The sequence below is a fragment of the Nannospalax galili genome, unplaced genomic scaffold, assembly GCF_000622305.1.
Source record: "Nannospalax galili isolate Female #2095 unplaced genomic scaffold, S.galili_v1.0 scaffold252, whole genome shotgun sequence".
Taxonomy (NCBI): Eukaryota; Metazoa; Chordata; class Mammalia; order Rodentia; family Spalacidae; genus Nannospalax; species Nannospalax galili.
This window is the reverse complement of record NW_008333886.1, coordinates 4,894,598-4,910,886: the sequence shown is the minus strand read 5'-3', so window position 1 is coordinate 4,910,886 and position 16,289 is coordinate 4,894,598. Positions and strand designations below refer to the sequence as shown.

The window sequence follows — 16,289 nt, the reverse complement described above, 5'->3', positions numbered from 1 at the left end:
TTCAGATGACAGTCTTGATAAATGCGGTCGTGTTCACTCAATAAAATAAGGCCCAGTGCATTTGAGGATAAATCAGTGAAATGTACAGCCCCACCTGTCTGTCTCCATCACTCATTTCCACTGTCAGTTTCCCAGTGGCTGATGGATCACAGTTGCTGTAAAATTAGACAGCCTTTAATCTCATTTCATCCTGATTAGCTCCTCTTTCCCCTTTCCCTCTAACTCACTGACTGACACGCTAAAAACTCACACGGGGCTGTACATGAACGTGGGGAACCAACCTCCTCCACCACCTGCTTGAGAGGACAAGCAGGTGTCTACCTCTAGAGAGCTCTGCAAAGGAGAAGGGGTGCCCTTGGGGTGACTTAAAGGAAAATGAATATTTGGCACCTCGTGCCCTGCCCAGTTAAATTTCCACCTCTTGCCCATGACCACATTTATTTTGTTGCCCTTTGAGTTTTAATCAGTAGCCAAGTGATTTAGGAATTTTGCAAAATTCAAACATTTGATTGAATATATTTTTTTCTTAATAAATGTAGAAGCACTCCACCTTGAAAAATAATCTCAGAGAGTCATTCATGTCTATTTATAGCCTTTCACTTCACAGTGATAATTCAGAAAGGGTAATAATCCAAGAATAACAAAACCCTCGCCCAAGAAATGCAGTATGCAAGATTTTCAAGCAAACAAAAACACGTTGATGATGAGAATACCATGTAACCTTTTCAGTAGAATGCCCAAGACCTTCTTCTCCTCAATTTTGAAGAGTCCAATAGTTTCATTTGTTTGCAAATGGCATAACAATGGAGGTAATCAAATGAGAAAGAGGCTTAAGAATAAATCATGTATTATTTCCTTCACTTAATTTCTGCTTACCTGAATGGGAGCTAATGAGCAACAAGAACCAAACATAAATGTTGCTGTATTTTCAGGGATTTTGTTTTATTACAAGGCTGGGCTCATGGTTAAAGAGAAGAAAATACTAATTTTTCATTATTTTTTATGATTTGTGCATTGAACTAACCAAAGTTTTAAAGTTATTTATATGAGGCATGGTGGTCATGGGGTGAGCTGATTGTAGCTGTGGGCCTCTATTTCTGCAGTGTCACATGTGACTAAATGCATGCAACGGAAGTTAATGCTTTGTAAGTTCTTGCTGGTCAGGGGACGTTATAACAAGCCGGACCAGCGCAGACCAGTCACAGTAAGTGACGAGGCAGTCTGGTTTTGTTTCTAGCAGTTTAAAGCAAGCACTGTCATTCAAACCACAATGGCTTAAGTTCTTAAATACAACTTCAAAACATATTCAGCCTTAGTTGCTCAATGAATTCATAGTCATGGTTCACCAAGATCAGTTAAAAGCATTGTCTAAAAAGATTAAACTGAGGGGGGAGGTGCTAAGGACATCCTTAAAAGATGACTAAGTTTCTTGATGTAATTCGCAGGTTTCAGGCGCTTCAGACCCCATTTCTCCATCAACTCTCTAAATCAGGCCTGTACATACCAGTGCTTTTCCTCTAGTGATTGTAACATCAGAAGAAATGAATATTCACAATAAACAATAACGAATGAATCAAAATTCCTACAATCCTTTGCTCCTTTGATAAGAAGCTTAAAAGAGGTTCTTTCAGAGCTATTTACTGAGTTCTCATTCTCAGAGTCATACCTAGTTCTTATTATTTTATTTACATATCTTAACCAGTATAAGTTGTTTCAGAGAAAACTAAGAGATAATAAAAAAAAAAGAAATGAGAGATATGTATCATCCAAAATAAGTCAGGTGTGAGATAGGTTCTCTCTCAGGTACGAGATAGATTCATTCTCTCTCTCCTCTCTCTCTCTCTTCTGACCCTGTTGTTCTTCCCCGTGCATGTGCTGGAGGGCCCCATGCAGGGCCTGGAAGAGCTCCAGGTTGAGCTTGCCAGTCTCCCTCACCTCTAACTCAGAAAACAGGACTTTCTGCCTTTTAAGCCTCTTCCTGTCAGCTGCCAAGATCGATTGCCTCCTGACCCCCCAATAAAATGATCCTTGAGTTTCCTTTTGAGTCCATTTTAAAATTATTTTATTTATGAGCGTCAGAACCGGCAAATAAAATTCTGCTTCAGGCTGGAGGCGGAACACAAACACTCTAGGAAACTGTTCCTTCCTCTAGGCAGTGCCTGGTAGCCAGGCAAGCACATCAAAACAGCCAGGAAAAGTCTGCAGACTCCGCCTTCTCTCTCTCTCTCTCTCTCTCTCTCTCTCTCTCTCTCTCTCTCTGCATTGGCAAAAGAGCACACAGTAAGAGTTGGCTGGGATTCATATTGATTTCCCACTGCACTGGTTTCTTAAGTGCTCTGTTGATCCGTGTCAAGCAATAAGTTCCCTGCCTCAGCAGGCACATCACCTCCCCATTTGTCCTCACCTAGATTTAAGGTGCCCGTATGATGAGTTGAACAAGGACATCATTTTTCCTACTGGTGTCACTGGGCCCAAGCCACTGCATGTCATATGATAGCTAACGCTGCATGCATCTACACTCGCCCTGTGAGATCGTACCAGCAGAGACCACACTGCATGGCACACAGGTAATAGTGGCATCCTATTTGGTACATCATGACTCCTCAAAGGAGATGCAAATGACAGTGAATACAGAAAAGGCTGGCTTTGGTGGGACTGTGAATAATGCCCCCTGTTTGCAGCCTCTGCAGCTGGGTGCAGAGAAGAGAGAAGCAAGGAGAATTGCAATGTGTGATGTTCCTGACAGTTTTCGTCTTTGTTACACAAGAGCTCCTATGCAGATAGATGGAAAATGTGTGATTGTGCTGCTAATGACATTGTACAGGAAATTAAGCATATACATTTGGAGAAGGCATTAAATCAGCAGGACCTTAATTTAAAAATTTAAAACTGTATGGAAATCCAGCCTGCTCATGGCTGTGGAATAGAAAGTTACACAGCATCCCGAGTCTGTTTATGGAAAGACTGCCAGCAAACCAAGCTTGGGCAGAGCATCGTAATGGTTCGCGTGCATTCAGGGTTACTGCGTCCAAGAAGTAGCTGCCAACCCTGACCATTTGGGAGTGTCAGTCATTGCTTAGGAACTCCATCCCCCACCGTCCCATCGGGCAGGTGAGGAGAGCTCAAGGATGGAAAGCAGCACGCAGGTTGCTTCTGACTAATTCGTGGAATAACATTATGTAAAATTAATCAAAAGGGGTTGGGTTTGAAACTGCTGAGAACACACCACTGAGCCAGGGTGTGTGGATCGTAGGAGTTGAGGGTAACCACGCAGTTGCCTGCTGATGAAGTCTCACATTTATACATTTTGGTGAAGCAAATAGCTTGGGGAGCTGCGGTATCAAGTGCTAAGATGAAAATCTTTATGCATCTTTTCTTTTCCTTGATTTCAGTTATGCCATACAACAGTGCCCACCACTGCGTGGTAGAGGTGGAAAACTTCCTGTTCGTGTTGGGTGGAGAGGACCAGTGGAATCCAAATGGTAACTACTGCACAGTTTTAACTGTAGGCACTTTGTATAAGTCAGCTTTGCGTCACTACAGTGAATTAAGTAGACAACTAGCTAACTTTAAAAAGAGTCATTCAGTTCAGTTTTGGAGGGACAAAGTGTGTACCTGCATTGCTTCGGTTTTGATTTTGATGGGGTGAATGGACGGTAGCCCATCATGCAAGAAGTGAATGTAGGAGTAAAACTGTCACATCATGTATGGGGGCTAAAAGAAAGAGAGAAAATGGTCTGGGTCTCGCCTTATGGGTGCATGGTTCCGAGGAACTAAGGACCTCCAGTAAGGCCTACCTCCTATCTGCTAATACCACCACCTTGTGGACCAAGCCTTCAACCTACAAGTGAGGCTTGAATAAGACTCATCCGAACCATAAGCAGAGCTGAACAAGGTACATGCACACTAAAAGGGACGAGCATGGTTAGCATCCATCCTTTTTGTAATTAGTGCAGAAAAGTATATTTCTGTGTAACAGGGTCAAATGAGGTAGTAAGGAAGTTGGGCTGATGATGGGAGGGAGGGTCACTCATGAAGCTAACTGAGGACATACGCAACAGAGCATTTACTCGTTGATTCTCTGGAGATTTGATTTCACAGTGATACCCAGCCCCTGTCCTTATCCATCCCCCAAGGAATCCCACAAGCATAAGCACAGACTCCCCAGGGGAAGGTTGAGTCAGCTGCAGCTGTTCAGAACCTCTCCCCCTTCCCCACCACTCTCCTCCCATTCTGTCTCTATGATAAGCATTCTCTCCTGCCTGCTGTCTGTAACTCTAGCTCAAGTTCTCTTGCAGCAGGTTGGACTGAAGACCCATTATACGTACTATAGCTTTCACAACTATGTCTTCCAAAGATTGTACACCATCCTCCCCATAAATGCACCACAAAGAGAAATGAAACCTTTAAGCACACTTCCAAGACAAACGCAAAGAGAACATTGTGCCTTGCAGAATGTGCAGAATCATCAAGGTGTTTTTGGAAAGCTTGCACGCGAAGGAGTTGCAGTTGTAGCCTTCTGTGTAACAGTGATTATGACTGAGAAACCATCAAGCAGCTTCAGATACACATCTTTAAAGCCCCAAACGTCCAGCGGAACTAGCATATACTGCATGCATTTTACACACTGCATATACTGCACGTATTTTACACACTGCATATACTGTGTATATTTTACATATAGCAGATACTACATATATTTTACACATTGCATATGTGGCATATATTTTACACATTGCACATACTGCATATATTTTACACATTACATATATGGCATATATTTTACATATTGCATATACTGCATATATTTTACATGTTGCATATGTGGCATAGATTTTACACATCGCATATACCATATATATTTTACATACTACATATATGGCATATATTTTACATATTGCATATACTGCATATATTTTACACATTACATATACTGCACGTATTTTACACATTACATATACTGCATATATTTTACATATTGCATATGTGGCATATACTTTACACATCACTTATACTGCATATATTTACCATATTGTATTTATGGCATATATTTTACACATTGCATATACTGCATATATGTTACACATTGCATATACTGTATATATTTTACATAATGCATATATATGGCATATATTTTACACATTGCATATACTGCATATATTTTATTGCAAATGCTCTCTTTCAGTGTCTGCACTAAGGCAAATTATAGAAAAATTGTGACATCTGCTCTCTTTAGAAAATCTGAAAGCAATACCAGGCTGCCCACATTTTAAGAAAGAGGGAGATGGCTCTGTCAATAAAGTGTTGGCCTTGTAAGCACGAGAGCCTGAGTTCAATCTCTAGAACCCATGTCAAAAAAGAAAAAAACAGTAGGTCGTAGGGAAAGGGCCAGACATACACAGTCTTAAGTAATCCCACTGCATTGCAACTGGACTTGTCTAAGCAAAAACCCATAGAGCACTCTTTGGGAAAGCCATATTAAAACCAAAACACTGGGCCCAAGAGATGGCTCAGTGAAAGGCAGTTGCCACCAAGCCTGAGAATCTGAGTTGCATTCCTGAAACCCTCATGGTAGAAGGACTAATTCCCACAAGTTGTCCTCTGACTTCCACAAGTATACCATGACAGACATGCACTAGCCACCCGCAACCCAGCACACACACACACACACACACACACACACATACACACACACACACAATTGTTCCATAGGCATAGGCCAGAAAATATAACTACTATGTGCTTGTTTTCCAACTTCAAATCAAAAGGCTCAGAGATGACTGGGTGGGGAGGTATGGTAGAATGTAAAGGATCTATTCCTCCTCCTAGTCTAGAGGGCCAAGCTATGATCTTTGAAATAATTCAGAGCCCCATATAACAACTCCATTGGATTATGCTGATTTTGTTCTACCCACTCCTGAATCAGAAACTAGGAGTAAAGCCCTGTATGAACATGTTCTAAGGGAAAGGCTGTCAACCCACAATTGCAGTTACCATGGGAGCCATTTGCTGTAGCCTCAATGTGTGTCACGTGGAGACTCACATGGCAGCTTCTTGTCAGTTAGGGATGCCAAGGCATGGTGTGCTTGTGACAATGATCGATGATGCTGAACATGCTGATCAATGTCTTCTCTTCATTATAAGCCACCAGGAAGCTCCAGATGAATTTTTGTTAAAGTTTTAATTACTGTATGTTAATGTCACTACGACCCTCAGTTATAGTCCTAGCAGCTCTCTCTTTCTATTTGATTCCTTTTTAGAATTTTGGAAACTTCCAGATGAGAGTTGGGTCATTCTGTCTTTGACTTATATGACACAAAATATCATTTAACAGATCTAGGCAAAGGCTGTTGGACACTGATGTAGCTTTCCTACACAGAAGAGAAGTTGTTATATCAGAGGCAAATAAGCCAGCCTTTGCACTCCATGTCAATTAAAAGGTCATTGGCTGGAAATTCCCCCAGGTGGAGGGTCAGAGCAGAAGGCAGGTGGCCTTTTCTGCAAAGCTGTGCCTGTGGCCACAATGAACCAGCACTACAGCTAAGAAATGGGCTCCACTATTCTTGAGGGGATCTGAGCTATGCACCAAAACCATCCAAAATTCCATAAAGACTTTGGATGCAGCTTCACACCCTGTCCATCCAGTCAACCACAGTAGTATTGCAGTAATATTTGGTGAGTACTTGATATTTTAGCCAGAAATTTGGCTGAAGTCTCACCTACATCATTTCACCTAATCATCAGAAGTACCGTGAGAGCTCAAATTTTTCCTGTGAAAGGAAACTAAGCCTGAAAAGGTAAAGTACCTCACCAGGACCAACTGTTTATAGAAGCAAAGGAACTGATTCCAGCATACGCTGTCTGAGCCCAGAGCCTGGGTCCATAACAACTACATTACATTGCATCACATAAATATATCTTCTCCATCTGGTCAACCACAGTAGAAACAATTGTGTTTTTGCCCTTGGTCTTGTGAATGAAATTAGTGTTGCATCAATGGAAAGTGACTTCCACTCATTCACAAAGAACTCTCATCATTCCACAGCTAGGAGAAAACAGTAAAGTATCCAAGTGTCTCAAAAATATAGACGTGTCCCCATTATGCACAAACCTGGCAGATCACTGACACGAGCATTCATCAGTACTCAGGGGAGGGGGCTCACCAACAGAAATGGCTCAATTGCAGGATCTGGAAAGATACTACTTTCGAGGGCCACTGTGGGGTTGGTGAACACAGTTAGGGCAATTTCTATCTAGTCTCCATTTTGAATGAGCTTAAAATTTTTTGTATATGGAGGGTAGAGATGCTTATATATTTATTTAAGATTCTTTTGTTTGAAATTAAAATTATTTGGTAAATAATGGTTTGATATTTGGGAGGGTTTTGGAGGAGAAGTAATGCCATTTGTAAATTATAAACCTGTTGATTCTGCAGAAAGTTACTGTTACAGATAGGATGCCTTTGTTTTGTACACGATTCAAACCTTTGTCTTATATTTCTTATATCCAAAATATTTAGGCACCTGACATTTTCAACCAAAATTTCAGTTATATACTGTGGTTTTATTTGTTGCAATACATTAAATTTCAGAGGTATTTTGGGGCTCAAAAGCTAGGATTTCTAAGTCAATATGTGAATTTCACATAATAAAGCTATTAATGGTAAACAAAGTAATATATACTAACTATATTTTCCACATTTGTATAGTATATTACATGTATTTTGTGGTATTGAGATTATAGAAAGTTTAAAGTATCAAACATGCATTTGATGTGTATTTTTAAACAAATTTATGGCAATTAAAGTATTTGAAGACAAGGGGAAAATATAAGCTTTTCATATTTAATGCCTTGTGCAATTAATACTAAAAGATAAAAATCATGTAATAATATAAAATATGCTTTCATGGAATAGCTAAAAGAGAGAAATTTTTAAATTCATGGCTTCAAATGTAATGCAGATATGTATATGTTCCAAAGGTGAAATCTCAAGTTAAACATTAGTTCTTTTGAAAATGTTCATGAGCTGTGTATCCCTGGATAAAATACAAAAATTGTGAATTCATAATCACAAATGTAATTTTATTTGTTGATGATCTTGATTACCAGACCAAAACTTGAGATCAGAAATCATATTAGTTACTGGAACTACACGCAGTCCACATACAAGCTCCTCCACTCAGCACTATATAAATATTAACTCCCGATCCTTAATGATAGGGATGCATTTACTATTGTAATAGGTATACGTATATCCCATCAGAATATATAGAAACTTCATCTACATTTGCCTCTTACTAATGAATGAGCCCTAGCACCTTCTTACAGGAGGGCTTTCTTACCCACTACTCTCTTCCCTCCACTACCATTGGCTGGAAACTGTTCCCCTTTCCCCACTGACCATTTCACTAGGTGTTAGTCAGCAACGGTGATTAACCTTGGAGCACCAAGGATAATATATTTTTCCTACAGAGAAATTGCTACAAATTCAAAAAATCTCACTCATAAAGCAGTTCTGGACATATTCTTTCTGGAATTGAGGCCTATGTGGAATCCAAGTGTCTGGATCATCCTTACCCTTTTTCTTCTTTCTGTGCATACCGAATACAATCAGTTTATCACCACTGGGCCTGAACAGCCAACGTTCCCACATGAGAAGGAACTCCTAATTTCACAATCACAGAATCCTTAGAATTCCTTGCCATCTCCTTCGCATGGTTGTTATCAACTTCCTCCTGTTTACTCAAAACCAGGCTATCATCTGAGAATGCCCCTTCCCAGTCCCCCTTTCTAATGGGGACCTGGCTTCTCCCTTTCTTCATATGTTGTTATTGGAGACAGGGAGCAACCCCAGGCACTTTAGAGGATGTCTTCAGATCATACGATTTGTTTCCTTTATGTGACAGCTCTACACTGTCTTCCCCCTCCACACTGCGTCCTTCACTCATCCAAGCCACTTGCCTCTCCATCTCTCTGCCCATTCTAGCTTCCCTCCTCACTGAGTTTATAGTATTACCCTGCATCTCTGTCACTGTAGTGCATGCACCTCTAGCCTCCTCTTCTCTGTCTCTCTCTGTCTCTCTGTCTCTCTCTCTGTCTCTGTCTCTGTCTGTCTCTCTCTCTCCCTCTCCCTCTCTGTGTTTGTCTCTTCCCACCCTTTCTACCTGGTAATGATGGTCATGGTTAAACCTAACTCTTTTCTATCTCTTCTTTGTATGTACCTGAGCCACTAAGCATGGAAGAGAAAATCATACAGCTACCCTACTGACTGGTCAGGCCCATCAACTTCCGTGGTCAGTACATGTGTCCATTTTCCAAGCTAACTATTTCCTACCTGCTCTCATTCTCTCATACTTTCATATTCTCTCTCTCTCTCTCTCTCTCTCTCTCTCTCTCTCTCTCTCTCTTCCCATCCTCAAATGCCTTCTCCAACTCCCCACACTCACTCCCAGTTGATAGCCTTACTTCTTATGAAATGACCACAAAAGCGATCAGAAAATCAATTCATCTTGCAAACATTAATATATTTATTTTCACCACTGCCCGTTTCTATTTGTCAGGTTTCTGTTCTTCACAAATTATCTGAGAAAAATCAACTAGAAGAGACTGATTTAGACTCACAGCTTCAGGGGCTCTGGATTATAGTCACTTATTCCCATTGCTTATCGATCTGTGATGAGACAGAACAGACTGTGGTGGGGAGCAAATGTGGAAACAAAGCTGCTCACCTCATGGTGGCCAGGAAGCAGAAAGAAAGAGGGAGTGGGGCCAGCAGCAAGATGTATTCCAAAGGCAGTCCCCTAATGATGCTTCCTCCAACTGAGTCTCACCTTCTACATCACATTCAGCTCTGAATGTGATGGATTAATCCATGAATAACATTAGCACAGTCATGGCCCAGTCCTTTCCCAATAGTGCCAAGAGGTAAAGACTAAGCCTCTACCACATGGGCTTCTGGAAGCAGCTCAGACTTCCATCGTAACCACATATCCCACTCTCTTCCTATTATTACACCCATCTAAGGTCTATACCTTGGTCCCACTTGCCTATTCATGGGTTTTTCAGTATTTCTAAGCTTAAACAAATGACTACCAAACACTCAATGCTGCGTTTCCCATTTTTAATCTTCTATCAAGTGAAAAGTCCTGAGACGTACTGTATGTCCTCCTACCTCCATGTTCTTCCATCTTAGTCTCTGAGTAGCCACCACTCTGGCTTCCATCTCTATCAGTTCACACCACTCTGTCCATCTCCATCAATTTACACCACTCTGTCCATCTCCATCAGTTCACACCACTCTGTCCCTCTCCATCAGTTCACACCACTCTGTCCATCTCCATCAGTTCACACCGCTCTGTCCATCTCCATCAGTTCACACCACTCTGGCTTCACACCACTCTGGCTTCCATCACCATTAGTTCACACCACTCTGTCCATCTCCATCAGTTCACCAAAGCAGCACTGTCAAGGCCTTGCTGCCTTCCTAGCTCAGCTGCTCGTCCTCTCCTCTTTCAAACACTATTAGAGTTGGCTTTCAAATTACTATGCTTTCCTGATTGTTCTTCTGTCCCAGGGGCCACTCTCAGGACCCCACTCTCTTCCAATCCCATCCTCCCTTCTTAAAGGGTTTCACCCAGCCCTGTGTACTTAAAGAGTAACTAATGTACAAATTACTGCAAAATTCAGCACCACTAACCTTATTCAGCCACTAGTTTAGTAGATACCTTCTGTTTGACATCCTAGAGATCTCTCTAGGTTAAATACAAAACAGACCTCATAACTTCTTTCTTCAGTTCCTAGTCAATAGCTACTTAGTCTTTCTCAAAGGAGCAAATTGTGTGACCTACCTTCCAGTCACTCAAGCTGAAAACCAGACAGCTGTCCTCAGTGACACACTCACTTGTACCAAAATTCATTCCCTTAAGTAATGTTATTTTGCTGAACCTCTACAATGCTTCAGACTTGACCATGTCTCACCACTCCAACTCCATTCAAGGCATCAGCTCTTTCCTTGATCTCTGTGGGCTCCTGGGAGTCTCACGCTTCCACCAGGTTGGGGGGGAGGGCTCTCTAGACTCTTTTTTACACAGCAACCAGTCTAATAAATGAGGCCATGTCTTCACTTGCTCAAAACCCTTCAGTGGCTTCCTGCCCTTCTTAAAACAAAATACAAAACCTACATCACTTCACAAGACACACTATGTTCCAGAACTTTGGCACCTCTCTGAGGACTGTCCAGTCACCCCAGCATTCTGTCCATTTTTGAACTCATGACCAGCCTGCCCTACTGACTTTGAGGCTCATTCTGCACATTTGTGCACAGATTGCACAGACATCTGTAAGCAACAAGTGACCATGTTCTTTCAACTGGCCTCTTCTCAGTAGCTCCTGACAGCAAACGGACCTTTATCCTTTTTTCCTACCAATATGTGCCCAGAGCCTAGCATACACAAATCGTATAACAGGTGCTCAGTATATATTTGTATAATTAATTCAGCAATGTGATCACACACACACACACACACACACACCACACACTGGGTGAAGTCTGGCACCTCATGTTTCGTTACATATATGAACATAGGCAGCATTTTAGGGTCAGGGCTTCAGGTGTGAGCTGATTACTCTCTCTAGTGCTACCTGGAAAACATAATTCACTCTGCCTGCTTCCATTTCTTCCTTGATGTCAATATGTATGCAAAATAAGATTCATTTTAATACCTTGGAAGTGCTAATGTGCTTCTTAAACTCAGTAGAGGGGATAAGCTGGTTAAGCAGCTCAGAAGACTCAACGCTTCCTGTTTCACCAAATGCACTTGTGTTTGTATCACAGTAACTGTGAGTCTCCCAAACACACACACAGAGCTTCGGTGACAAACGTGGCACACAAGTAATTGTTGTGACTGCTATTCTTTGCATGGGCAGACAAAGGACTCTACCACGCTAGGGTTCTTGGGTCATTAAAAAAGTATAGATGCTGATAATGGGGATGAGGTATGTGTGGGGCATGTGTTGCCTTAATGTTCCCTCAATTTTGCTGTTAACTTTACATCTCTAAATAAAAGTTTTAATAGTTTTAGAAAGAAAACATGGGAAAAATTTTGATGCTATACAAAGCATTCTGTGAAACGGAGAATTTATAGACAATATCTTCTTGTTTTTAAAGTATTAAAACACAGAAATTTTTACCCTAATCATGATTTTAAAAACAGTTTAGCTAATATACTTGCATTTGGTGTGATTGATTTGGGCTCTCCTAACTCCTTCCAGATAAAAAGAAAAACGGAAGGACATTTCCAAAGCACTTTCTCGCCCCTCAGGCCCTCCCCATGCTGTGCTGGGGTCCCTTGACTAAAATCATGCTTGTTAAACCACAGAAGATCTTAAAACTGATAAATGTGCAGATCAAGAAAGGGATCTAAGTTTTAAATGTCTCAAATGTATTTTTACAGGAAAACACAGCACAAATTTTGTCAGCCGGTATGACCCCCGATTTAATAGTTGGATCCAACTTCCACCCATGCAAGAAAGGTAAGTGTTCATTTCTTATGTCAGAAGCATTTGGGAACGCTGTGTGGAAGCAGGCGTGCAACATGGTAAAGAAAGTTGGGCAAAGTCGATGAAACACACACGAGTCGAAGAACTAACCTTGGCCCTCCCAATTTACGCTGCTCACCTTGTTAACTCAATAGAGAAAAATAATTAAACAAGTCAATTATTTGTCCTAATGTAAGAGGAAGAAAAAACAACGTGGCTTATCTTCCCTGACCATATTGATTGGTATTTTGCAACCAGAACTACATTAACTGCTAGTTATATTATTCTTCTCTGTGATAATATATTGAAGTCCTAAAATCAAATCATAGAACACCACCCTCATAATGGTCTGCATGTCAGTGAAAAACCTTCTAAATTAAATATTAAAGCATTCAATATTGGACTTAATATTCAATATTAAAGTTTGACATTTAACATTTAAATATATATTTATATTTAAGATGCAATAACTTAGATCATTTACATTTGCCTCACCAAATAGCTTCAAGAATAGATCACTTATCAGCTTTAAAAAATAGTAGCCTAGCTGGGCATGGTGGTACAGGCTATAATCCCAGAATTTGAGAGATGAAGAGAAGATGATCAAGAGTTTAAAGCCAGTCTCGTCTACCCAGTGAGTTTAAGACCAGCCTGGGCTACATGAAACCCTGTCCCCTAAAACAAAACAAATAAAAATATTGTCATTCTATTTTTCTCACACAGAAGGTTTATTTCACTCAAGTTTCTTAGCTACCAAGACACAATATTGCAACACACACACACACACACACACACACGCATGTATATATATATATATACATATATATGCACGCGTATATTTTCTCATGATGTATTCAATCTTGGTGCCATGTCTTTATATGCATAGGAAAATGCACACATGGTAGATTCTGAGCACTTGGCTCTTTTCACATCCTCTTCAGCAAATTCTCCAATAAGATAATGACAGTAACCTGCAACTTATTTCCTCGTCCCCATGGAGACTTGTAGAAGAAGCATGTTAACAGCATTCTTTTTCTGTCATGTTCCAAGTATGACCTTTCCCTTCACATCTCTTTTAGCAGATTGCACTGAGATCAAGTGAGATAGATCCCTAGTCACAAATTCCATGTTAAAAATAATCTTCAGAAAATAGCATTTATTCCAAAACAGGCATTTCTACAGTAAAACAGTATGGATCTATGTTATGAAGAAACCCAGTATCTTTCTTGCCCATACAAGTATAACTCTCCTAGACTGCCATGGCATGTAATCCCAGCATTCAGTAGGCTGACAGAAGGATCATGAGTTTGAGGCCCGCCTGAGCTATACAGTGAGGCCCTGTCTCAAATAAATAAACTCCCAAAATAATAAGCTAAAAAATAAAGCTGACTTTCAGGAGATGACACACTACTTGCTAAAATGATGAAACACAATACCTCAAGCCCCATGGGCTCTTTCAGGAATGTCTCTCCCAGCTGTACCTCAAACACTTCTAAGTCAGTTAATACCCTGACAAATTTCATGAGCTGGAATTGTCCTGATGTCTTTCTCCAAAGCACCCCAATTCTTTCTTCTGGGGATGAGTTTCTATTGACTGCTAGTGTAACTGCCTCACTTGGCCCTTTAATCAAAACCATTCCAGAAAGTTCTATTTACAAAAGAACTATCAACACATTTGAAATGTCACTCTCTCATCACCATGGTCCCCTTTGCTGGGGGCTGTACACCATGATAATTAACCTTCACGCCTTTGGCTTGGGAGGCATAACTCACGTCGCGGTCAATTATCCCACTATAGAGCCCCTAAGGATGGGAAGTATTGCTGCAAAACCTAATTAGTAATTTTTTAAAAATGTGTATTGTTTACTTGATAGTCTATAATGACCTCCTCTGAGGCACAGTGGCCTAGCATGGCAGGGTCCTACTTAGACAATTTTTAGCAGCTCATTGACCTGACAAAAAGACCTGCCATGGTCTGTCGGAGCCTGGCAGCCACCGTTGACAGGATGGACTGTTTAACGTTTCTTTCTAAGTCATTATGGTATATCATGTCAGGTCCCCAGTAAAAGAGATTTTCTTCTTCTTTTTTTTAAGATTTAGAACAATCAACCCTACAGACCAAATAAAGAGTGTCTTACAGAGCTGAGCAGGAAAAGGCAGATCTCACAAATACCCAGCCAATCTTCTGGCTCCATCTCTCCTGTGGACTGGTTGACCCAGGCAGCAATCCATAACTGCAAATGAAATGTGTCTTCTGTCTCTGCCAGGCTTCCATTCAAAATAGCAATGACTATTGGTGTTTTAATTGGTCATTAAACATAGGAGGGGAAATCCCAAGATAGATGAGATACTCCAGATTAGGGAAGCCTGTTGAAATGTCTGGGTAAATTTTACAAGATGTACATAGATCATGACTCAAATCAGAAGTCTGCCATCTACCTGCTTGTTACTTTCCCACCACATTGCTGAGACATTCTTATACTGAGAAGTTACCGGATTGAATGGGAACTACAGAAACACCTTGTATGTCATCTTGAAGGTAACTCACCCTTACGGAGCTGGGAACAGGCCAAGGATATCTTACTTAAATCAAAATTTCCAGAGGGGTCTCTTCATACTGCTGAGTAACCTCCCAGTTCAACAGGGAACTGAGCACATGGCCTCTACGTTTACTCAACCATGGGTGAGCTCATCAATTCTATGCCTTCTAGCTATGAATTTACTAGCAAAAAATTGAATGGAAATACAATTTTAAATGTACACAACTGAAGGCAATGACTGTCTTTCCCTGAGAATCCATAAGGATCCAAGAGTTCAACAAGGAAGAATAAGGCCCCATGAGCCCCAACTCATTCCTGACTGAAGACAGGCCCAGTGGTGTACCCAGAGCTGAGCCCACCAGGCTCCAATGGGCAGTTCCAAACCATCCTCACACAGAGGGCCCTGGTTAAATTAAATGGATCATGAAGCAAATCAAAAGGACATGGGAAAGGAATTTGTAAGAAGGAAAACGTTGATGGAGGAGTGAGATAGGAGGTGGGGAGAGAGAGTAGGTGACCAGAATGCATTATACACATGACGAAATTGTCAAAGAAAAAATATAATAAAAATTTGTATTATTAAAAAAACAATTTCAACTAACTATTTTGGTCTTAGATTTAGCATTGATTCTGTGGTTAGAGGTAACAAACTTGAGAACTTAGGTCAAGAGAAGTGCTTTGGTGACATCTACTTTTTAAATAAAATGGGCATCTTATACTTAGCAGTAGAGTATTGTTCTTACCTCCTAGCTAGTCTAAAAGCTGGTGGGAGGAAACAGCTTGAAGAGCAGCATCAAGCCATGTGATCCACAGAGTGAGTAGCTAAAAGCTAATATGCCCAGAATGATTCAAACTTAGATATTTTTTGTTTCCAAAAAAAATCTTAGGAGTAACTATGGGAGACAATATTCTAGTTGAAAAATCTGTTGTTTTTAACCTGATGATAAAAGTCAACAGTTCAAACCAGGATAAAGTTATAGCAATTCAATCTTATGCTTAAGGATATACATTGTATAATACATATAGATGATAGATGATTGATAAACAGATGATAGGTAAATGATGATAGATAACAGATGGGTGATGGGTAGCCAGACAGGTGATAGATGATAGAATATAAATAATAGATGATAGAAGTGATAGATGGTAGATAGATACAAAGATATATACATAGATAGATAGATAGATAGATAGATAGATAGATGATAGATA

General features: G+C 40.5%; 1 protein-coding gene across 1 annotated transcript in view; it reads left to right on the top strand.

The window, feature by feature from the left end:
* Positions 1-16,289, top strand: part of Klhl14 (kelch like family member 14) — a 130,202-nt gene that overhangs the window by 96,638 nt on the left and 17,275 nt on the right. Inside the window, exons 4-5 of the mRNA XM_008828848.3 lie at positions 3,393-3,482; positions 12,453-12,531. Of these exons, the coding sequence (XP_008827070.1) occupies positions 3,393-3,482; positions 12,453-12,531 (169 nt within the window). The remainder of the gene's footprint in view (positions 1-3,392; positions 3,483-12,452; positions 12,532-16,289) is intronic.